General features: G+C 43.1%; 1 protein-coding gene across 4 annotated transcripts in view; it reads right to left on the reverse strand.

Annotated features, from left to right (window-relative positions):
* The window catches only part of OCA2 (OCA2 melanosomal transmembrane protein), a 276,122-nt gene that overhangs the window by 201,734 nt on the left and 48,242 nt on the right, over positions 1-26,146 (reverse strand). For all 4 annotated transcript variants that reach the window (XM_032638526.1, XM_032638523.1, XM_032638525.1 and 1 more), the window contains exons 4-9: positions 25,604-25,795; positions 22,527-22,584; positions 20,374-20,446; positions 18,830-18,990; positions 16,973-17,055; positions 15,589-15,742 (exon numbers count right to left, since the gene is read on the reverse strand). In XM_032638526.1, the coding sequence (XP_032494417.1) occupies positions 15,589-15,742; positions 16,973-17,055; positions 18,830-18,990; positions 20,374-20,446; positions 22,527-22,584; positions 25,604-25,795 (721 nt within the window). The remainder of the gene's footprint in view (positions 1-15,588; positions 15,743-16,972; positions 17,056-18,829; positions 18,991-20,373; positions 20,447-22,526; positions 22,585-25,603; positions 25,796-26,146) is intronic.

Below are 26,146 nucleotides of genomic sequence, written 5' to 3' on the forward strand. Positions count from 1 at the left end.
GGATTAAATGCTCCAGTCAAAAGACACAGACTGGCTGAATGGATACAAAAACAAGACCTGCCTACATGCTGTCTACAAAAGACCCACTTCAGCACAGGGACACATACAGACTGAAAGTGAGGGGATGGAAGAAGATATTCCATGCAAATGGAAATAAAAAGAAAGCTGGAGTAACAATTCTCATATCAGACAAAATACACTTTAAAATAATGACTATTACAAGAGAAAAAGAAGGAAACTACATAATGATCAAGGGATAAATTCAAGAAGAAGATATAACAATTGTAAATATTTATGCATCAACATAGGAGCACCTCAAAATATAAAGCAAATGCTAAAAGCCATAAAAGGGGAAATCAACAGTAACACAATAATAATAGGGGACTTTAACACCCCACTTTCACCGATGAAAATAAATAAGGAAACACAAGCTTTAAATGATACATTAAACAAGCTGGACTTCATTGATATTTATAGGACATTCCATCCAAAAACAACAGAATACACTTTCTTCTCAAGTGCTCATGGAAAATTCTCCATGATAGATAATATCTTGGGTCACAAATCAAGCCTTGGTAAATTTAAGAAAATTACAGGAAAAAGAACTGTAAAAAAAATACACACACAGAGGATAAACAACACAGTACTAAATAACCAAGAGATCACCGAAGAAATCAAAGAGGAAATAAAAAAATACCAAGAAACAAATGGCAATGAAGACACGACGACCCAGAACCTATGGGATGCAGCAGAAGTAGTTGTAAGAGGGAAGTTTATAGCAATACAATCCCACCTCAAGAAACAAGAAACATCTCAAATAAACAACCTAACCTTACACCTAAAGCAATTAGAGAAAGGAGAACAAAAACCAGAAAGTTAGCAGAAGGAAAGAAATCATAAAAATCAGATCAGAAGTAAATGAAAAAGAAATGAAGGAAACAATAGCAAAGATCAATAAAACTAAAAACTGGTTCTTTGACAAGATAAACAAAATTGATAAACCATTAGCCAGACTCATCAAGAAAAAAAGGCAGAAGACGAATCAACAGAATTAGAAATGAAGAAGGAGAAGTAACAACTGACATCATAGAGATACAAAAGATCATGAGAGACCACTACAAGCCAATAGACTATTATATGCCAATAAAATGGACAACCTGGAAGAAATGGACAAATTCTTAGAAGAGCACAACCTTCCAAGATTGAACTAGGAAGTAATAGAATATATGAACTGGCCAATCACAAGCACTGAAATGGAAACTGTGTTTAAAAATCTTCCAACAAACAAAAGCCAAGGACCAGATGGCTTCAGAGGCAAATTCTATCAAACATTTAGAGAAGAGCTAACACCTATCCTTCCCAAACTCTTCCAAAATATAGCAGAAGGAGGAACGCTCCCAAACTCATTTAACACGGTCACCATCACCCTGATACCACAACCAGACAAAGATGTCACAAGAAAAGAAAACTACAGGCCAATATCAATGATGAGCATAAATGCAAAAATCCTCAAAAAAATACTAGCAAACAGAATCCAACACCACATTAAAAGGATCATACACATTACCCCAGGGATGCAAGGATTCTTCAGTATATGCAAATCAATCAATGTGACACACCAAATTAACAAACTGAAGGAGAAAAACCATATGATCATCTCAATAGATGCAGAAAAAGCTTTTGACAAAATTCAACACCACTTTATGATAAAAAGTCTCCAGAAAGTGGGCATAGAGGGAACCTACCTAACATAATAAAGGCCATATATGACAAACACACAGCCAACATCATTCTCAATGGTGAAAACCTAAAACCATTTCCTCTAAAATCAGGAACAAGACAAAGTTGCCCACTCTCACCACTATTACTCAACATAGTTCTGGAAGTTTTAACCATGGCAATCAGAGAAGAAAAAGAAATAAAAGGGGGGGACCTTGAAGATGGCGGAAGAGTAAGACGCGGAGATCGCCTTCCTCCCCACGGATACACCAGAAATACAGCCACACGTGGAACAACTCCTACAGAACTCCTACTGAAGGCTGGCAGAAGACCTCAGACCTCCCAAAAGGCAAGAAACTCCCCACGTAACTGGGTAGGGCAAAAGAAAAAACAGAGACAAAAGAATAAGGACGGCACCTGCACCAGTGGGAGGGAGCTGTGAAGGAGGAAAAGTTTCCACACACTAGGAAGCCCCTCCGCGGGCGGAGACTGCGGGAGGCAGAGGGGGGAGTTTCGGGACCGCGGAGTAGTGCACAGCGACGGGTGCGGAGGGCAAAGCGGGGAGATTCCTGCACAGACGATCGGTGCCGACCAGCACTCACCAACCCGAGAGGCTTGTCTGCTCACCCATCGGGGCGGGCGGGGCTGCGAGCTGAGGCTCGGGTTTTGGTTTTGGACGGAGCTCAGGGAGAGGACTGGGGTTGGCGGCTTGAACATAGCCTGAAGGGGTTAGTGCACCACGACTAGCCGGGAGGGAGTTCGGGGAAAAGCCTGCACCGGCCGAAGAGGCAAGAGACTTTTTCTTCCCTCTTTGTTTCCTGGTGCGCGAGGAGAGGGGTTTAAGAGCGCTGCTTAAAGGAACTCCAGAGACGGGCGCGAGCCGCGGCTAAAAGCGCGAACCCCAGAGACGGGCGCGAGCCGCGGCTGAGGGCGCGAGCCCCCGAGACGGGCGCGAGCCGCGGCTGAAAGCGCAAACCCCAGAGACGGGCGCGAGCCGCGGCTAAAACCGCGGACCCCAGAGACGGGCGGGAGACGCTAAGGCTGCTGCTGCCGCCACCAAGGGGCCTGTGTGCGAGCACAGGTCACTCTCCACACCCCTCTTCCGCGGAGCCTGTGCAGCCCACCACTGCCAGGTTCCCGGGATCCAGGGACAACTTCCACGGGACAGCGCACGGCGGGCCTCAGGCTGGTGCAACGTCACGCTGCCTCGGCCGCCGCAGGCCCGCCCCGCACGCAGTGCCCCTCCTTCCCCCATCCCCCAACCCCCGGCCTGAGTGAGCCGGAGGCCCCGAATCAGCGGCTCCTTTAACCCCGTCCTGTCTGAGCGAAAAAACAGACGCCCTCCAGCGACCTACACGCAGAGGCAGGGCCAAATCCAAAGCTGAGCTCCTGTGAGCTGTGAGAACAAAGAAGAGAAAGGGAAATCTCTCCCAGCAGCCACAGAAGCAGCGGATTAAAGCTCCACAATCAACTTGATATACCCTGCATCTATGGAATACCTGAATAGACAAGGAATGATCCCAAATTGAAGAGGTGGAATTTAGGAGCGAGATCTATGATTTTTTTCCCTTTTCCTCTTTTTGTGAATGTGTACGTGTATGCTTCTGTGTGACATCTAGTCTGTATACTCTAGCCTCCACCATTTGTCCTAGGGCTCTATCCGTCCATGACTTTTTTTAAAAATTCTTTTTCTTAATAATTAAGTTTAATTGTAATAACTTTATTATACTTTACCTTCGTTTTTTCTTTCTTTCCTTCCTTCCCTCCCTCCTTTAGACAACGAATCACACCAAATTGAGGAGGTGGTCTCAGGGAGCAGGATTTATGATTTTTCCCCCTTTACCTCTTTTTGTGAAGGTGTATGTGTATGCTTCTGTGTAAGATTTTCTCTGTATAGCTTTGCTTCCAACATTTGTCCTAAGGTTCTATCCGTCCCTTTTTTTTTTTTTTCTAAATATTTTTTAATTCAATAACTATATTATACTTTATTTTATTTTTACTGTATCATCTTTCTTTCTGTCTTTTTTCCTTCTTTCCCTCCTTCCTTCCTTCCTCCCTCCCTCCCTCCCTCCCTCCTTTCTTTCCTTCTTTGCTTCTTTCTTCCTTCCTTCCTTTCCTCCTTTCCCTCTTTCTTAACTCATACTTCTACTAATTCTCCCTACTTTTTCTCCCTTTTATTCTGAGCTGTGTGGATGAAAGGCTCTTGGTGCTCCAGCCAGGAGTCAGGGCTCTGCCTCTGAGGTAGGAGAGCCAACTTCAGGACACTGGTCAACAAGAGACCTCCCAGCTCCACATAATATTAAACGGTGGAAATATCCCAGAGACCTCCATCTTAACACCAGCACCCAGCTTCACTCAACGACCAGCAAGCCACAGTGCTGGACAACCTATGCCAAACAACTAGCAAAACAGGAACACAACCCCACCCATTAGCAGAGAGGCTGCCTAAAATCATAATAAGGCCACAGACACCCCAAAACACACCACCAGACGTGAACCTGCCCACTAGAGAGACAAGATCCAGCCTCATCCAGCACAACACAGGCACTAGTCCCCTCCACCAGGAAGCCTACACAACCCACTGAAACAACCTTAGCCACTGGAGACAGACATCAAAAACAACGGGAACTACGAAAGTGCAGCCTGCAAAAAGGAGACCCCAAACACAGTAAGATAAGCAAAATGAGAAGACAGAAAAACACACAGCAGATGAAGGAGCAAGATAAAAACCCACCAGACCTAACAAATGAAGAGGAAATAGGCAATCTACCTGAAAAAGAATTCAGAATAATGATAGTAAGGATGATCCGAAATCTTGGAAGTAGAATGGACAAAATGCAAGAAACAGTTAACAAGGACCTACAAGAACTAAAGATGAAACAAGCAACGATGAACAATGTAATAAATGAAATCAAAATCACTCTAGATAGGATCAATAGCAGAATAACTGAGGCAGAAGAACGGATAAGTGACCTGGAAGATAAAGTAGTGGAAATAACTACTGCAGAGCAGAATAAAGAAAAAAGAATGAAAAGAACTGAGGACAGTCTCAGAGACCTCTGGGACAACATGAAACGCACCAACATTCGAATTATAGGGGTTCCAGAAGAAGAAGAAAGAAAGAAAGGGACTGAGAAAATATTTGAAGAGATTATAGTTGAAAACTTCCCTAATATGGGAAAGGAAATAGTTAATCAAGTCCAGGAAGCACAGAGGGTCCCATACAGGATAAATACAAGGAGAAACACGCCAAGACACATATTAATCAAACTGTCAAAAATTAAATACAAAGAAAGCATATTAAAAGCAGCAAGGGAAAAACAACAAATAACACACAAGGGAATCCCCATAAGGTTAACAGCTGATCTCTCAGCAGAAACCCTACAAGCCAGAAGGGAGTGGCAGGACGTACTGAAAGTGATGAAGGAGAATAGCCTGAAACCAAGACTACTCTACCCAGCAAGGATCTCATTCACATTTGATGGAGAAATTAAAACCTTTACAGACAAGCAAAAGCTGAGAGAGTTCAGCACCACCAAACCAGCTTTACAACAAATGCTAAAGGAACTTCTCTAGACACGAAACACAAGAGCAGGAAATGACCTATAGTAGCGAACCCAAAACAATATATAAAATGGAAATAGGAACATACATATCGATAATTACCTTAAATGTAAATGGACTAAATGCTCCCACCAAAAGACACAGATTGGCTGAATGGATACAAAAACAAGACCCTTATATATGCTGTCTACAAGAGACCCACTTCAGAACTAGAGACACATACAGACTGAAAGTAAGGGGATGGAAAAAGATATTCCATGCAAATGGAAACCAAAAGAAAGCTGGAGTAGCAATTCTCATATCAGACAAAATAGACTTTAAAATAAGGACTATTAAAAGGGACAAAGAAGGACACTACATAATGATCAAGGGATCGATCCAAGAAGAAGATATAATAATTGTAAATATTTATGCACCCAACATAGGAGCACCTCAATACATAAGGCAAATACTAACAACCATAAAAGGGGAGATCAACAGTAACACATTCATAGTAGGGGACTTTAACACCCCACTTTCACCCATGGACAGATCATCCAAAATGAAAATAAATAAGGAAACACAAGCTTTAAATGATACATTAAACAAGATGGACTTAATTGATATTTATAGGACACTCCATCCAAAAACAACAGAATACACATTTTTCTCAAGTGCTCATGGAACATTCTCCAGGATAGATCATATCTTGGGTCACAAATCAAGCCTTGGTAAATTTAAGAAAACTGAAATTGTATCAAGTATCTTTTCCGACCACAACGCCATGAGACTAGATATCAATTACAGGAAAAGATCTGTAAAAAATACAAACACATGGAGGCTAAACAATACACTACTTAATAATGAAGTGATCACTGAAGAAATCAAAGAGGAAATAAAAAAATACCTAGAAACAAATGACAATGGAGACACAACGACCCAAAACCTATGGGATGCAGCAAAAGCAGTTCTAAGGGGGAAGTTTATAGCAATACAAGCCCACCTTAAGAAGCAGGAAACATCTCGAATAAACAACCTAACCTTGCACCTCAAGCAATTAGAGAAAGAAGAACAAAAAAACCCCAAAGCTAGCAGAAGGAAAGAAATCATAAAAATCAGATCAGAAATAAATGAAAAAGAAATGAAGGAAACAATAGCAAAGATCAATAAAACTAAAAGCTGGTTCTTTGAGAAGATAAACAAAATAGATAAACCACTAGCCAGACTCATCAAGAAAAACAGGGAGAAGACTCAAATCAATAGAATTAGAAATGAAAAAGGAGAAGTAACAACTGACACTGCAGAAATAAAAAAAATCATGAGAGATTACTACAAGCAACTCTATGCCAATAAAATGGACAATCTGGAAGAAATGGACAAATTCTTAGAAATGCACAACCTGCCAAGACTGAATCAGGAAGAAATAGAAAATATGAACAGACCAATCACAAGCACTGAAATTGAAACTGTGATTAAAAACCTTCCAACAAACAAAAGCCCAGGACCAGATGGCTTCACAGGTGAATTCTATCAAACGTTTAGAGAAGAGCTAACACCTATCCTTCTCAAACTCTTCCAAAATATAGCAGAGGGAGGAACACTCCCAAATTCCTTCTACGAAGCCACCATCACCTTGATACCAAAACCAGACAAGGATGTCACAAAGAAAGAAAACTACAGGCCAATATCACTGATGAACATAGATGCAAAAATCCTCAACAAAATACTAGCAAACAGAATCCAACAGCACATTAAAAGGATCATACACCATGATCAAGTGGGGTTTATTCCAGGAATGCAAGGATTCTTCAATATACGCAAATCTATCAATGTGATAAACCATATTAACAAATTGAAGGAGAAAAACCATATGATCATCTCAATAGATGCAGAGAAAGCTTTTGACAAAATTCAACACCCATTTATGATAAAAACCCTGCAGAAAGTAGGCATAGAGGGAACTTTCCTCAACATAATAAAGGCCATATATGACAAGCCCACAGCAAACATCATCCTCAATGGTGAAAAACTGAAAGCATTTCCACTAAGATCAGGAACAAGACAAGGTTGCCCACTCTCACCACTCTTATTCAACATAGTTTTGGAAGTTTTAGCCACAGCAATCAGAGAAGAAAAGGACATAAAAGGAATCCAAATCGGAAAAGAAGAAGTAAAGCTGTCACTGTTTGCAGATGACATGATACTATACATAGAGAATCCTAAAGATGCTACCAGAAAACTACTAGAGCTAATCAATGAATTTGGTAAAGTAGCAGGATACAAAATTAATGCACAGAAATCTCTGGCATTCCTATATACTAATGATGAAAAATCTGAAAGTGAAATCAAGAAAACACTTCCATTTACCATTGCAACAAAAAGAATAAAATATCTAGGAATAAACCTACCTAAGGATACGAAAGACCTGTATGCAGAAAATTATAAGACACTGATGAAAGAAATTAAAGATGATACAAATAGATGGAGAGATATACCATGTTCTTGGATGGGAAGAATCAACATTGTGAAAATGACTCTACTACCCAAAGCAATCTACAGATTCAATGCAATCCCTACCAAACTACCACTGGCATTTTTCACAGAACTAGAACAAAAAATTTCGCAATTTGTATGGAAACACAAAAGACCCCGAATAGCCAAAGCAATCTTTAGAACGAAAAAAGGAGCTGGAGGAATAAGGCTCCCTGACTTCAGACTATATTACAAAGCAACAGTAATCAAGACAGTATGGTACTGGCACAAAAACAGAAAGATAGATCAGTGGAACAGGATAGAAAGCCCAGAGATAAACCCACGCACATATGGACACCTTATCTTTGATAAAGGAGGCAGGAATGTACAGTGGAGAAAGGACAGCCTCTTCAATAAATGGTGCTGGGAAAACTGGACAGGTACATGTAAAAGTATGAGATTAGATCACTCCCTAACACCATACACAAAAATAAGCTCAAAATGGATTAAAGACCTAAATGTAAGGCCAGAAACTATCAAACTCTTAGAAGAAAACATAGGAAGAACACTCTATGACATAAATCACAGCAAGATCCTTTCTGACCCACCTCCTAGAGTAATGGAAATAAAAACAAAAATAAACAAATGGGACCTAATGAAACTTCAAAGCTTTTGCACAGCAAAGGAAACCATAACCAAGACCAAAAGACAACCCTCAGAATGGGAGAAAACATTTGCAAATGAAGCAACTGACAAAGGATTAATCTCCAAAATTTACAAGCAGCTCATGCAGCTCAATAACAAAAAAACAAACAACCCCATCCAAAAATGGGCAGAAGACCTAAATAGACATTTCTCCAAAGAAGATATACAGAATGCCAACAAACACATGAAAGAATGCTCAACATCATTAATCATTAGAGAAATGCAAATCAAAACTACAATGAGATATCATCTCACACCAGTCAGAATGGCCATCATCAAAAAATCTAGAAACAATAAATGCCGGAGAGGGTGTGGAGAAAAGGGGACCCTCTTGCACTGCTGGTGGGAATGTGAATTGGTTCAGCCACTGTGGAGAACAGTATGGAGGTTCCTTAAAAAACTACAAATAGAATTACCATATGACCCAGCAATCCCACTACTGGGCATATACCCTGAGAAAACCAAAATTCAAAGAGAGTCATGTACCAAAATGTTCATTGCAGCTCTATTTACAATAGCCAGGACATGGAAACAACCTAAGCGCCCATCATCGGATGAATGGATAAAGAAGATGTGGCACATATACACAATGGAATATTACTCAGCCTTAAAAAGAAATGAAATTGAGCTATTTGTAATGAGATGGATAGACCTAGAGTCTGTCATACAGAGTGAAGTAAGTCAGAAAGAAAAAGACAAATACCGTATGCTAACACATATATATGGAATTTAAGGGGAAAAAAATGTCATGAAGAACCTAGGGGTAAGATAGGAATAAAGACGCAGACCTACTGGAGAACGGACTTGAGGGTATGGGGAGGGGGAGGGGTGAGTTTTGATAGGGCGAGAGAGAGTCATGGACATATACACACTAACAAACGTAGTAAGGTAGATAGCTGGGGGGAAGCAGCCGCAAGGCACAGGGATATTAGCTCGGTGCTTTGTGACAGCCTGGAAGGGTGGGATGGGGAGAGTGGGAGGGAGGGAGACGCAAGAGGGAAGACATATGGGAACATATGTATATGTATAGCTGATTCACTTTGTTATAAAGCAGAAACTAACACACCATTGTAAAGCAATTATACCCCAATAAAGATGTTTAAAAAATAAATAAATAAATAAATAAAAATAAAAATAAATAAAAAAAAAAAAAAGAAATAAAAGGAATCCAAATCGGAAAAGAAGAAGTAAAACTGTCACTGTTTGCAGATGACATGATACTATACATAGAAAATCCTAAAGATGCCACCAGAAAATTACTAGAGCTAATCAATGAATTTGGTAAAGTAGCAGGATAGAAAATTAATGCACAGAAATCTCTTGCATTCCTGTACAATAATAATGAAAAACCTGAAAGAGAAATTAAGGAAACACTCCCATTTACCATTGCAACAGAAAGAATGAAATACCTACGAATAAACCTACCTAATGAGACAAAAGACCTGTATGCAGAAAACTATAAGACACTGATGAAAGAAATTAAAGAGGATAAAAACAGATGGAGAGATATACCATGTTGCTGGACTGGAAGAATCCACACAGTGAAAATGACTATACAACCCAAAGCAATCTACAGATTCAATGCAATCCCTATTAAATTACCAATGGCATTTTTCACAGAACTAGAATAAATATTTTACAATTTGTATGGAAACACAAAAGACCTCGAATATCCAAAGCAATCTTGAGAAAGTAAAATGGAGCTGGAGGAATTAGGCTCCTTGACTTCAGACTACACTACAAAGCTACAGTAATGAAGACAGTATGGTACTGGCACAAAAACAGAAATATAGATCAATGGAACAGGATAGAAAGCCCAGAGATAAACCCACACACATATGGTTACCTTATCTTTGATAAAGGAGACAAGAATATATAAAGGAGAAAAGACAGCCTCTTCAATAAGTGTGGCTAGGAAAACTGGACAGCTACATGTAAAAGAATTAAATTAGAATACTCCCTAACACCATATACAAAAATAAACTCAAATGGATTAAAGACCTAAATGTAAGGCCAGTCACTATCAAACCCTTAGAGGAAATCATAGGTAGAACACTCTATGACATAAATCACAGCAAGATCCTTTTTGACCCACCTCCTAGAATAATGGAAATAAAAAACAAAACTAAACTAATGGTACCTAATGAAACTTCAAAGCTTTTGCACAGCAAAGGAAACCATAAATAAGATGGAAAGACAACCCTCAAAATGGGAGAAAATATTTGCAAATGAAGCAAGGGACAAATGATTAATCTCCATGATTTACAAACAGCTCATGCAGCTCAATATCAAAAAGCAAACAAGCCAATCAAAAAATGGGCAGAAGACCGAAATAGACATATCTCCAAAGAAAATATACAGATTGTCAACAAACACATGAAAGAATGCTCAACATAATTAATCATTAGAGAAATGCAAATCAAAACTACAATGAGATATCATCTCACACTGGTCAGAATGGCCATCATCAAAAAATCTAGCAACAATAAATGCTGGAGAGGGTGTGGAGAAAAGGGAACCCTCCTGCACTGCTGGTGGGAATGTAAATTGATAACAGCCACTATGGAGAACAGTATGGAGGTTCCTTAAAAAACTAAAAATAGAACTAACATACGACCCAGCAATTCCACTACTGGGCTTATACCCTGAGAAAACCATAATTCAAAAATAATCATGTACCAAAATGTTCATTGCAGCTCTATTTACAATAGCCAGGACATGGAAGTAACCTAAGTATCCATTAACAGATGAATGGATAAAGAAGATGTGGCACATATATACAATGGAATATTACTCAGCCATAAAAAGAAACGAAAGTGAGTTATTTGTGGTGAGGTGGATTGACCTAGACTCTGTCATACAGAGAGAAGTCAGAAAGCGAAAAACAAATACCGTATGCTAACACATATATATGGAATCTAAGAAAAAAAAATGATCATGAAGAACCTAGGGGTAAGATGGGAATAAAGACACAGACCTACTAGAGCATGGACTTGAGGATATGGGGAGGGGGAGGGGTAGGCTGTGACGAGGTGAGAGAGTGGCATGGACATATATACACTACCAAGCATAAAGTTGATAGCTAGTGGGAAGCAGCCATGTAGCACAGGGAGATCAGCTAGGTGGTTTGTGACTGCCTAGTTGGGTGGGATAGGGAGGATGGGAGGAAGGGAGACGCAGGAGGGAAGAGATATGGGAACATGTGCATATGTATAACTGATTCACTTTGTTATAAAGCAGAAACTAACACAATATTGTAAAGCAATTACACTCCAATAAAGATTTAAAAAAAAATAAAAGGTCATGAAGAACCTAGGGGCAAGACAGGAGTAAAGACATAGACCTACTAGAGAATGGACTTGAGGATATGGGGAGGGGGAAGGATAAGCTCTGACAAAGCGAGAGAGAGGCATGGACATATATACACTACCAAACGTAAGGTAGATAGCTAGTGGGAAGCAGCTGCATAGCACAGGGAGATCAGCTCGGTGCTTTGTGACCACCTAGAGGGGTGGGATAGGGAGGGTGGGAGGGAGCAAGATGCAAGAGGGAAGAGATATGGGAACATATGTATATGTATAACTGATTCTCTTTGTTATAAAGCAGAAACTAACACACCATTGTAAAGCAATTACACTCCAATAAATATTTTTTTAAAAAAAGGAAAAGAAAAGAATACAAGATGACAAATTCAAATAAATATAAATAAACTCAAAATGGATTAAAGACCTAAATGTAAGCTTGGACATTACAAATCTCTTAGAGGAAAACATAGGAAGAACACCCTTTGACATAAATCACAGCAAGATCTTTTTGACCCACCTCCTAGAGTAATGGAAATAAAAACAGAAATAAACAAATGGGACCTAATGAAACTTAAAAGCTTTTCCACAGCAAAGGAAGCTATAAACAAGACAAACCTCAGAACGGGAGAAAATATTTGCAAATGAATCAACGGACAAAGGATTAGTCTCCAAAATATATAAACAGCTCATGCAGTTCAATATTAAAAGAACAAACAACCCAATCAAAAAATGGGCAGAAGACCTAAATAGACATTTCTCCAAAGAAGACATACAGATGGCTAAGAAGCACATGAAAAGCTGCTCAACATCACTAATTATTAGAAAAATGCAAATCAAAATTAACATGAGGTATCACCTCACACCAGTTAGAATGGGCATCATGAGACAATCTACAAAAAACAAATGCTGGAGAGGGTGTGGAGAAAAGGGAACCCTCCAGCACTGTTGGTGGGAATGTAAAGTGAAACAGCCACTATGGAGAACAGTAGGGAGGATCCTTAAAAAACTGAAAATAGAATTACCATATGACCCAGCAATCCCACTACTGGGCATATACCCAGAGAAAACCATAATTCAAAAAGACACATGCACTCCAATGTTCATTGCAGCACTACTTACAATAGCCAGGTCATGGAAGCAACCTAAATGCCCATCGACAGATGAATGGATAAAGAAGATGTGGCACATGTATACAATGGAATATTACTCAGCCATAAAAAGGAATGAAACTGGGTCATTTCTAGATACATGGATGGACCTAGAGACTGTCATATAGAGTGAAGTAAGGCAGAAAGAGAAAAACATATATCATATATTAACGTGTGTGTGTAGAATCTACAAAAATGGTACATATGAACCAGTTTGCAAGGCAGAAATAGAGACACAGATGTAGAGAACAAACATATGGACACCAGAGGGGGAAAGCGGGGGGCGGTGGTGGTGGGATGAATTGGGAGATTGGGATTGAGATATATACACTAATATGTATAAAACAGGGAACTACTAAGAACCTGCTGTTTTAAAAAATACAATAAAATAAAATTCAAAAATAAATAAATAAATTGGCACTGGACTGTATTTTTTTAATTATTAGTGACTGTGATTGATTAAAGCACACTGAATCTATTATATCCATAAGTTCAACATGATATTCAAAAAAATCTAAGAGGGCTTCCCTGGTGGTGCAATGGTTCAGAGTCCGCCTACTGATGCAGGGGACGCGGGTTCATGCCCCGGTCCGGGAGGATCCCACATGCCGCGGAGCGGCTGGGCCCGTGAGCCATGGCCGCTGAGCCTGCACGTCCAGAGCCTGTGCTCTGCAACGGGAGAGGTCACAACAATGAGAGGCCCACGTACCGCAAAAAAAAAAAAAAAAAATCTAAGAGACACAAAATAACTCAGTGGATACCACTGTAAGTTGCTAAGGCAGTTATTCACTACTATAAAAATCATTAATAAAAGAAAATTAATCTCGTGTCTCTGGCATGAAGTGTGTTTCACAATAACGAAATTGGGTGGGAGAAAGTTCTTCAATACAGAATGAATCATTTATAAATGCAGAATGAAGGACAGAAAGTTTACTGTAAATGCTAATGAAACCACTGAGTCAGGCAATGGTCCCTGGTGGGTATTAAAGCCATTAAGAGCAAAGGTAGCAGCAGGGAGAATGACAACAAACAGGCTGGGCTGCTACCAGCTAAACTCACTGGGCAATCTCAGCATCCCTGAAAGGAGGACACCCAGATTCCTTCTCCTCGATACAACTCAAACTCCCAGCACACCTGTGAAGCATATGGGCCCCAAAATTTAACCTGAAGGCTTCAGATCTAAATTGTAGTCTGTCAGAGATAGAGGGACTAGAGTAACAATCCAGGGTGCAGGATGTTCTACAGAAAAACAGAATAGGATTTTTCAACCAGATGGTGGTGCAGTAAAGACCTGGCAAGCCTAAGGCAGCCATCATTAGAAGGGCCTTTAGAAGAGCCTGCTCCAGGGTTGGCCTTGGCTGACGTCTGAGTACTTGGTTTTTGAAATGTTTCCTGTGTTACCAAGTGATAAGGTTGCTCTGTGGGCCTGGAGTACTGCATTCTGCTGTACCAGTATGCCTAAACTGTTGGTATAAAAATGTGACTTTTTGTGAACATCGGCCTTACTTCTGGGAGCCTGGGACTTTGGTGGGCTGAGGGTGTCTATGTGACAAGACCCCAGCAACAGCCTTGGGCTCTGAATCTCAAGCATTCTGCCCTTGGCAGAAACACTGCCACGGAGGGAGGAGTGTGCTCTCTGTGGCCTCTCAGGGAGAAAACTGCTCAACGACCTGCTCCTGGACCCCTCTGGACTCTGATGGATCACAGAGTGTGTGTGTGGCCATATGAATTCTGAAACAATGATAATATTGATTGAAAAGAAAATAGAGAAAGAATGGAGAGAATAGAGCTGCCCCAGAATAAAAGAGACATTAAGAGAAAGAGCAACTAAACCAGTGAGTGGACCTTGCTGGACAGCTAGAGGCTCAACTTGCTGGAGCCAGGCAGACCAGACAGCCGCAGGGGACTTCAGGAACTATCCTGGTGACTCCTCCCTCAGCTCACCTCCTTGAAGTTCCACGGCACTTCTCATACCTCGGGAAGAAACACCTCTTCACAGTCACATCCTCTCCTGACCCTCCAGGTTCAACCCACTGGAGCCAACATTCCCATCAACACGTTGTTGTAAATCTGGTTTCACAATCAAACTAACGATGGACCTGCCCAGCCCAGGCAGTGTCTGTACTTTGTTCCATGCTATTGAAGCTATAGCCACACTTAAAGTTTCCCAGAAAAATTGAATTTATGGGACATGAGATCACTTGTGAAAAGGCTCATTAGCTGAGTTGATAAGCATAAAAGATAATAATCCTTCCCCACATGTAGCCCAAGGTCTCCCAGGTCCCCATCAGGCACACAATCCTATGAAACAGCTAGGGGGCATTTTAACATGCCCATCTTACAGAAGAAGACCCTGAGTCTCAGAGAGGTCCAACATTTGTCTCCTCAGGATCACACTTTGTGTGAGCAGCAAAGTGAGGGTGAGAAAATCACGTGCCTATTCAGTTTTCTCAATAAACTGTTGCTGATGCCTGGCAAAACTTATCTTGCATATGTCAATTGCCAAGATTCAGCAGATAGTGCAGTACAGAGCAATTTTCTACCTAGAATGAGGGAAATGTCACTTTTTAGGAAAGACACTATTTCAGTTTGACTAAGATGCAAGACTGAGCCCATCCCTAAGCACCCAACAAGTAAGTGTTAAAATACACTTGTGGGCGCACAGATAAACCCAGGAGAGCAGGCATGCAAGTTACCTCAAATATAATCAGCACGTAGACCCCAGCAAGAATGACCGCAGCCATGGTCACTTGTGCTTCAACGCTTGTGCGGAGGTATTGATAAGTCATCAAAAGAGGAACAACCTGGGTCTGCTGGAGGGAGGCTCGAATGCTGATGGAAACAGGCTCTCTGCAGAATGAAGCAAAGATCTTACCACTGATAAGGGAAACAGACCAGCCATCAACCATTAGTGCTGCTCCCTCGGTGTCTTTCCCAACACGTCATCCATGGCCATAACCAGAGCCTGAACTGATCTCAGGGTGACTCACACAATGCCTGACCTGGCAGATGAGGAGCCCTGAGCACAGGCAAGCTGTGTGAGATGCATGCACAGCCTCCCCGTGGCCAGGCCCCTCTGACATAGCTACTCAACCCCCATCAGGCAGCGCCTTCTTTGCTGCAGCTGCCACTCCAACAATGAACAGTGAGCAGGGAAGTTCACAGTGGTTAGCCATTTAATTTTCCCTCTTCCTCCTTATCACATATCTGATTGCTTTACCTGCTAACAAATAGCACAGCCGACTATTCTCACATGTGAGAGATTTGGAAAAGGATGTGCAACCTGAGAACAGGTAGACAGGTTGTCACCAGTGGTGTGAAAACACCAGGAACAAGAAGCATGTAAGTCATCAACAGCATGTGGCATGGTGAAACTAAAGCACTTTCTAAAATTTCAGTAACTGTTCTGAGCTGAATTGTGTCCCTTCAATATGTGGACTTCCTAACCCCACTTCAGAATGTGACTGTATTTGGAGATAAGATCTTTACAAAGATGATTAAGTCAAAAATAGTGACACCAATATGACTGGTGTCCTTATAAGAAAAGGAGTTTGGGGCACAGACATGCACAGAGGAACAAGCACGTGAGGACACAGGGGGAAGATGGTGTCTACACAGCAAGGAGAGGGACCTCAGGAAAGACACACCCTGTTGACAACTTGAGGAAATAAATTTCTAAGGTTTAAACCACGCGTCTGTGGTATTTGTTATAGCAGGCCTAGCAAACTCATACAGTAACCAAGAGTACAGACTTAATACGGAGTGGCATTAAAGAAAAAAAGAATCCTAAGATTTTCTAGAATTCCCCATTGCATAGCTTCATGATATTAATGAATTTAAAGCATCAGCTATAAAACACCATTTGCTTCAAAATGGGCCCTGTAATCAATCCTCTTAACTTCCTGATATGTGTGGTTTTGACGCCCAGCCACAGCCTCATGTTCACTGTCTACACAAAAGGAGCATCTCGTCCAAGCCCATAACTGGCCTGGTTATTCATAACTGGAGTCCCAAGGGTCACACTTCTCTAGGTGTGTGTCCCAGAGGGGCTTCCCCAAGACCTCAGTCACCAAGACCCACCTGCTCAGAACCTCAAAGGTCCTGCTCAGCACCGTGCGCTCACTTCTGCTTGGATTTAAAAACACCGTCCAGTTATGAGTGACCTGTAAAAGTCAAAGCATGAAATCCTGGTATGGCTTTGAACCTGGACCATCACCTGGGGTCCTGTGCTCTTCAGTGTAGGTCCTTGTTTAGAATAAGAAAAGGAGAAAGAGAGGAGCATGAAGCCTTTTCGCACGGAGACACTAGAGCTGGCCAGGTGGTGTGCAGCTGGAAATGTCCACAACTGGAGGGCTGTGTTTAAGAAAAATACGGAAGTACAAATACAGAATTCATGTACAAAGACACAAAGATATAGAAGTAAATACGATATATTAAGAGAAAAGGAAATCATTGCACATTACTGGAGACTTGGAGTCTTCTAAACCCACTGAGGCAACTGATGAGAAAGGCTTGTTTAGAACTGCTTCCTGTTTGCAAACTGAAGGCAGGAAACACTCCACACCCAGGTCACAGGAGCCTGTGGGAGGGAGGGCCAGAGGATGAGCTGCCTTTGCTGCGGGCCAAAGTGCCTGTACGTTCTTGTCAGGAGCAGAGAAATGGAGAAGCCAGCTGAGAGGGGCCAGATGTGTGCAGAGATGGAGGTGTACCCAGGCAGAGGCAGGCAGCCTGACTAAGGTTGCCAGGGAACTTTCAATGGGAGGACAGGAGTCTTGCCACCCACAAATCATAAAGAAAATTGAAAATAGGAACTTTGAAAGTGGTCAAAGCATGAATGAGAAATCAAAAGTTCTCTTAAACACTTCCGTGCTTGGAAAGAGTGTATCAGAAAAAAATCCTTCAGTAAAGATCTCCCGTGTTGTGTTTCTGGAGCAGGCAACTATGTCAGCAGGCTGCAAAAGGTCATGCTCTCCTCCACACAAGGTCACAAAAGGAGCCAACAGCAGATGAAATGTGCCTACCTTGTCTTTACTGAGGAGCCAGTGAGCTGTGGGCTGCAAACAGGGAAGCCAAGTTTATGTCCTAAGACCACAGCCAGAGCCACCGGTTTAGAACATCGGTGCAACATCAGCCATTGCCCATGAAACCGCAGCCTTCTTCATAATGAGACATGGGCTCTGGGGACACTTCTCTGCATGGCAGAAAAATGTGATGGGGCAGTAACCCACCATTACTCCAGTGACACTCCATTTTGGATGACACAGCCTGTGTACCAGCAGGGTTTCCTTCTATTAGTTATAATAGGGAAAACCCATGAACTAGGGATACGACTTCATATAGAAGTCATCATGATAATCCAGGGGAGTCACTGAGGCCAGGACTTGGGGCACAAGTCAGGATGCACAGAGAGGGGCCAGGCCTTGTCTGGGCTCTGGGACATGGTGACAACGCCACTGCTGGCTCTCCTAGCCTTCACAGGATGTGAACTGAAGGCTTTGGCTTAGACGCTGAGCACAAGGTCCTATTGCTCTAGAAGCAGAAGCTCGAGGAAACCAGACACAGTCTTAGCCAAGTGTCCACAAACTCAAGGGGACCGTGGTATTGGAGTACCTCATGGTACAGAAGGAAACATTATATATTTGAAGGCTCAGGTTTAACTGCACTTTCAAATATATAATGTTTCCCTGAATTGCCCAGTAAAATCACTCTAAATTAAAAAAAAAACACCCTCAAAAGCCTGACTTTACTGAAATGGTGAGAGTTTTATAACTGTCTTAGAGAAAAGAGAATTTCAAAGACAAAGCAAAAGATAAGGGCTTGCCTAATAATGATGTCATTGCCTTATGGCTCCCATCAAATCAATTAGAGAGGAAACTCAATTTATAAAGAGGTGAAATGAGTTTTTACAATTCCTTTCAAATAACTCATGAGTGTAACCTGCTGTGGCCGCCACTGCCTGGAGCCTGGAGCATTAGCCTGGGTCACCTCCACCACCACGTGCTCTTCTCTCCCGAGATGACTTGGGCCACTGGCCACCAGGGCCCCTGCCAGGTCCACTTGGAGCAGCATGGAGTCTGCATGGCTGCTGAGGTTCACAGCTAGGGGGCTGTCAAGGTGAACTACAAAGCAAGGAGGAGAGGCCTGGAGGGTCCCCCCCCCCCCAACCTTTCCCACCTTCCCAGGGAACACCCATCTTGGAAAGTGCACAAGGAAATGTATGTCCAGGCCGTCCCTTCCACCTGTGCCACTGCCCTGACTGCTCCTACCTCTTCAGCCCCTCACCCCTGACATGCACAACTGGTTTTGCTTTGTTTAATTGTGTTTTGGATTCTCTGGTTTAACATTTAGGTGGTGTCTCCCATCCTACTATCATCTCTGCTTCTACTCTTTGCAGCCAGCAATAAACGCCTGCCCCAGTTCCTGGACTCATGATAGCAGTAGACAGATGGAGAGAGAAATTCCAACTGTCTGGGGCACTGAAGGTTACCATGGAAACTACAAACCACAACCCAGCCAACCTCTAACTAGATTTACACGACTCCCCCCACCCCAAAACTAAGGCCCATAGAAGTTAAGGTGTGATCATCTCCAAGCTTAAAACTTTACCTCAGTGCTATGGACTGAGTGTCCATGTCCCCCATATTCATATGTTGAAGCCCTGAGCACCTGTGTGGCTATACTTGGAGATGGGGCCTCTAAGGAAGTAACTGAGGTTAAATGAGGTCATAGGGTGAGGCCCAGATCTGATAGGATTAGTGTCCTTGTAAGAAGAGATACGAGAGAGCTCTCACTCTCTCTACATACACACTCATAAACACACACACACACACGCACACATACACACACAGGAAAGGAAAGACGCTGTGAAGACATAGAAGGAAGGTGACCATCTGCAAGCCAGAAAAAGAGCCCTCATTAGAAATCAAATCAGCCCACCCTGACCTTGGATGTCCAGCCTCCAGAACTGTGAGAAATAAATGTCTGTTTATTTATAAGCCACCCAGGCTGTGGTATTCTGTTATGGCAGCTGAGGCCTACAAAAAGGCAAGAGAGCCCAGAGTATAAGAAACTAAGCAATCATCAAACTCAGATGACACAGCCAAGGAAAGAACCAATGAACTTAAAGATAGGTCAAGAGGAACCACCCAAGCCAAAACACAAGAGGGTGGGGGCAAGGAACAGAACAGAGTATCCAAGAGCCACAGGAAGCCGGGCCTTAACTAAAATGCACTGTTTGGCTGCTGTCACACTTCCATGGGGAACCTCACCACCACCCACCCATCGCAGTCTCACTAGTGCCCCTCCCCTTCTGTTCTGAAGCCTCATCTTTCACCAAACGTCCTGGAGGAGCAAAACACACACAGGGAGGAACGGTAATTGCTTAGGCCGTGACCTTGGGCAACTGTCATGATAGTTTTCAGGTCTCTTCACTTTGTGACTCAACCATGGGCGACTGTCCATCTAAGTACAGGTTTGGATACTGTAGCTTTCCAGCGGTGACACAGCCAGCAACTGCCAGAACTTTCCTTCATCTGGATACAGGCTAAATAAAATCTGTAACAATCAGAAACATTTAATGATAGATTTATGGTGTGAGAGCAATAGGACTTAAGTAACTTTGATAAGAGCTGAAAATACGGGTATGATAAAGGTGCTGCTTGATGTATCCAAAATTCACCAGCTTACTCTAAATAGCTTTTCTGAGATATTAAAAGATAAAATTCTGATCCATTATACTATTTTCTGCTACAATGGGCCTTGATTATTGATATTTGCCAATTTTAAGGATTAAATACCCAGCCATAAAATTAAATCATCAGAGGAGGGTAAACATGGTTTTCCCATACTGGAGAGTAGGAAATACAACCCATATGATGGTGGGAGCACATGCTTGTGGAATTTGCAGAGTATCTTATACTTCATCAGAAAGTAAAAGTGATGATGAGATAACAGATTACAGAAGTTCAAAACAAATTCCTCAAATTCTGTTTTGGATTGTGTCCACAAATCACCAAAATTTCAATTACCAGAAGAAGGATGAAGACTAGACACAGAGCTCAGGTCAGCTCTCAGGGGTCAGGGGAGACTTGGGCCACCCATACCTCCTCCTTGGATATCCCAGTACACCCACCCACCAGGCTATGCTAAGCAGCGGGGGTTTCAGAACCACACAACTGTGTGAATAGGAAGTAGAAAGGCAAACTGGTAGCCAAAAAAGTAAACTCATGAAGTTTTCAGAGTTCAATGCAATTTTTTTTGGTTCTGTGCTTAGATTTCCTTTCTCTGTGCTACTGCTCTCCTCCCATGTGGATTATTAAAGAATGCCTCTACTCATTTCAATTCTGCCAGTATAGACTTCATGCACCCTTGCTGTCTGAAATGCAACATTGTTCCCTATATGTCACACTGAGAAGAGGAGACTCTTGTCATGTACAATCCTGCACACACATAGAGTCCCAACCCTCATGCCCACACACACAGATAATGAAGACCATGTATTCACAGCTATACATGGTCACATACACGGCTTCCAGTCACAAAGGGTAGCCAGCATGGCTGTCACTACAGGCTGCCTACAGAGAAAAGCCACAGCCACACCAGTCCTGGAGTCCACAAGGCACAGGTATGGAAACACCACTCACCCACCCCTTCCTTGCTTACAATCTCATACCCTGTCACAGCGGCACATACAAACCACCTACTGGTGTCTCCCAAAACTGGCCCACACAAACTATCCTATGCCAATGCTAAAAATAAGTAACTATTAACTCTAACAATAAGTCCCTAGGCACACACACAACCTCAAAATGCTCACAGACAGAAAAAGACCCACACGTCCCACAGAGGCACGCACACACACAAACACACAGCCAGGCACTTGGTACCTCACACCTTTGTGCACACACACAGACACACAGGCAGACATGGGGGCCTCACACTCACATGCACACACGCAAATGGGGCGCCTCACACTCACTCATTCAGCAAATATATTTTGAGTGCATACAATGTGATCTCAGCTAGGGCTACATCAGGGCACACACCACACAAATGCTGGCAGTGAAACTCGTGACCCCTCAAGCCAGAGGGAACACTTAGATCACCTCTAGGGCCCTGGCTCTGCAGCCCTCCCAGGGGATGTATGGGCAAGTAAAATCAGAGCAGCCTCCAGGGAAGGGGCAAACATAGGACTTCACTCTCTCCCAGACAGGGTGGGCCAGCTGGGAGCCATCCCAAAGGGGCACTGAGACATTCCTGGGTGCACCCATGACTGCTAGACATGTCCCAACACAACTAAAGAGTGTTTACTGCTTGTGGCTGAAAAGAGAATTTGGTAAGCCGCTTAAGGTGGGAATTGAGACCTGCGGGTAAGCTAACTGCCTTCCACAGAGCAAAGCCAGGTCCTCAGGGCTTCTATTGTATGACTGGGGACAACAACAGAGGAGCATTGCTAAGGGCAGGCCTCCCTAGCCACCCCCAGGCTGCCATTCCACACACCCTCAGTAACTCCTCCAAAGAAATGTGTGAGCCCCACACCTCAGGTGCCCTGCTACCCAGCACAATGCACCCGGGGGCTCTGCTGAGCAGACAGTGTGGGGCCTTTCAGCAGAGCTCAGGGTGCCATGGTACTCACAGAGCACAGCACCACAAAGACAAATAAGCCCGTGACTTTCAGCCACTGCACACAGCACCTGCAAGAGAAAAGACAGGCCCCAGGTCACACTGACAGCAGTCCTGCTTGCATGTGCCCCAAACTGTCAAACCTCAGATGCCTGCGGAAGCCTTGGGTAATGTTTATCTCAAAGCACATGTGTGAAATTCTTCCCATAACATGGTATGAAAGAGGATACTGCTGAGGACAACAGCAGATTGGTGGAGGTTATAGAGGGGAACAAACTTAACCCTGAGTGTCTGAACACTGCTTCTTATCAGAGATGATGAAGGTCAAGATTTGAGCCTCTTCACTAGCCTTTTAAAGGCTCTAGTTTCCTGGAAACAAGCTTCATCTCAGCTCTCAGATTCATATTTATCAATTATTTTCCCCTAAGTTTTCTGGAAGGTAGGCATATGGATTTGATCATCAAATAAACATCGACTGAGACATAACCAAACAATTCAAGAAAGAAATTGCAATGCTATAACCAGTTGTACCAGCAGAGTCCTTTAAGAATTCCTTAGGAGATAATTCAATAGACATTCAGGCCCTCTTAGGACTCATGATGGCACCCTGGCCCAGTCATCATTACACACTTCTTAATTGTAGCCATCAGGTCCTTGGCAAATGTGGGCGTGGCAGCCACTCCAGGCTTATCTCTGCTCCTGTCACCTCCCCAGGGTCCACCAGATACTACCTCCTGAAGACACAATCACTGCCTAGTGCTGGGGGGTGCTCTCCCCTGGCCACTCCTCAAGAGCAAGCCCTGGGGTATTTGTGCTCTGGTCCTGCAAAAGGAAGGGTGCTGGTACACAGCCTGTGCTTGACACATGTTTGTAGAACAAAGGAATAAAGTCTATGTAGGGATATCTTTTTCAAAACCTTTCTGATCCTTTCAAAATGGTAAAACCTTCTTTTGCATTCTCTCAGATTTAATGAATTTGATGAGTAATATTTCACCCTTCCAAATTATGATCAATAGCTCCTATTCAAAGAGGAATCAAAAAACATTTCCTTTTAAAGCAGGAAGCATTAATTTAACTCTTTTTAATACTTTTTTTTGAAACATCTATTAGAGTATAATTGCTTTACAATGGTGTGTCAGTTTCTGCTTTATAACAAAGTGAATCAGCCATACATATACACACATCCCCACATCTCCTCCCTCCTGCATCTCCCTCCCTCCCAACCCCCATCCCACCCCTCTACGTGGTCAAAAAGCACTGAGTTGATCTCTCTGTGCTATGCGGCTGCTTCCCACTAGCTATCTATTTTACGTTTGGTAGTGTATATATGTCCATGTCACTCTCTCACTTTGTCCCAGCTTACCCTTCCCCCTCCCCGTATCCTCAAGTCCATTCTCTAGTAGGTCTGCATCTTTATTCCTGTCTTGGCCCAGTTGAACTATTTTAAATACTAATTTCTTTCTACATAACTGACATATACAGCAGAGCTGACCATCCAAAATAATTTTTTACAAGTTTCTTCAACAAACATGTGTAGTACTTTCTAGACATGTTAAAAAGAATGGCATTAAGTCTTTCAGTTAAGTGGCAAGTTTGAGGCAACTATTTTATGAATCGTAGAAGATAAAACAACCACTGAACGTAAAGGCTTAAATGTACGTAGTTCTATTTTCCATGGTATGGGACATTTGAGGAAGCTTGCATCCTCTGGAGTTGTGAGGCAGCCAGCTGGAGAAGGGTGTTAACAGTGTCAGCGCTTACCATCATGGTGATCTATGGGGCCAGGTCCCTGTTCACACACTTTCACATTATTCAAATAATTTTATAGCACATTAGTTGCCCAATATTTGTCACACCTATGAGAAGAGCTAAGACCAGTCAAGGTGAAGAAACTACACATGGCTGGGAGGCATGGTGGGAAAAGACATCTCCATGGTCAAGCACTGGTGGGGGACCTGGGGTCACATTCCTCCCCCCACCCCTTTGCTCCTCTCACAACCTGCATGACCTCAGGCAAAATCCTTACCCTCTCTGAAGTACCTCACCTACCTCTCAGGATTGCCTGAAAGATCAGTAGGACAACTGAGAGTGGGCCTCTCTAGGTAAAGACGGATACACTTTGGGAGGCAGGTAGGTACACTTCTAATCAGCTCTTCAAACAGCTTCAGAAAAGCTGGGCCCCCTAATGTAGAGAAATAATAACACTAATATTTGATAGCTTCATGGTGTCTTCTCACCTATCCATGGGTTTTCACATAGACCATTTTAGTGGAAGCCCACAGAAGGCTGTGGAGCGAGGGGAATGCCAGGCAACAAGGAGACAGCTGCACGGACATGCCCAGCCCTGCTGGTTCCTCAGCTACCTCGAAGCAGATACATAATGGGGACCTTGGTGGTCCTGGTATTGTGTCCCTGGAAATGCCACTTTCAAAGGTGTGGCTCTCAGCGGAACCCCTCCTTCAAGTAAATGTTCACGCAGAAGCCTCAACAGACAAACAAGGGAGAGATCTCTCCTGCTCCGACCCGCGCGGGGGGTGCTGCAAAATTCCCTCAGATCCCCAGCGCATGTGTGTCCTCCGCCCTCCTACGCATGCACGGAGGACTCGGCCTCTCTCGACCCCACCTGCAGCTGCATCACCCCTAAAAACCCTCTTTCTCCTTCCTGTGCAGAACCCTTCTAATAACATGCTTCATCACTGAATACAAATGATAATATCACCTTCTAAAACACCACGGGGACTACTTCATCCACAAAGCCTCATGGGCTTGAAGACCCCAGCCACACAACAGAAAGGACAGGTGTGTAGGGCGTTCATCATTTAGGTCTGTAATTGGGTTTTCTTGTAGCCTTAAAGGCTCCATGCTGGTTTGAATGCCGCTTTATCTGTCTTCTAGGGCCTGGAGGAAAGGAAGATTACCTTCCAGGAAAGTGCCACCTAGCCTTCTTCCTCACCTCCACCCTGTCCTCAGGAACGATGTCGCGTGGGCAATACCCGCACCGCACCCCACTCCCCAGCCCAGTCCCAGGTGGGCGGCGTGCACTGTGCGACCAACACCCTGTGCCAGTGCTGGCACTCCAAGTCTTCCTACCTCAACTTGGAAAGACGGTGGAACCCGATGTGAGCGCTGTCCAGAAGCTCCCCCTTCTCTGAGGAGGCGGATCCAGAGGAACCTACCAACTCTCTGCTCAGCAGGGATCTGCCCTCCCACTTAGCTGAGCTGTTCTCCCAAGATTCTTCAGCAGTGATGAACTCTGGGTGGCAAACGGGCACGCACCGTGACCTGGAAATCGAGGCTTTGTGGTTATTTTCACAGAAATAGTAGCATCTCCAAAGCAACACTTCATCTCAGGGGTAAGCGTGAAATGTATAATCAATACTTGTTTTTCAAAGGACCATCGATATTGTAGTACTGTCAGACTGGTGGGGATGGGTCTTTCTTGACGTTACAGACCCTGGGCTGGAGGGAAATAGTCTGGGGTCACACAGTCTTCAAAATAAATTGTGGACCTTCAAGAAACATCAACTTGTTCTGAGTTTGGAAATGTCCAGTACAGCTTTTTCTGGCTCAGACTAGCTCCAGCTCATTTCAGTTTTTGCTTTCTCTTTGACTGTGCTGGAGTTCTCAATACCT

Source organism: Phocoena sinus, chromosome 7 (genome assembly GCF_008692025.1).
Source record: "Phocoena sinus isolate mPhoSin1 chromosome 7, mPhoSin1.pri, whole genome shotgun sequence".
NCBI classification, from domain to species: domain Eukaryota; kingdom Metazoa; phylum Chordata; class Mammalia; order Artiodactyla; family Phocoenidae; genus Phocoena; species Phocoena sinus.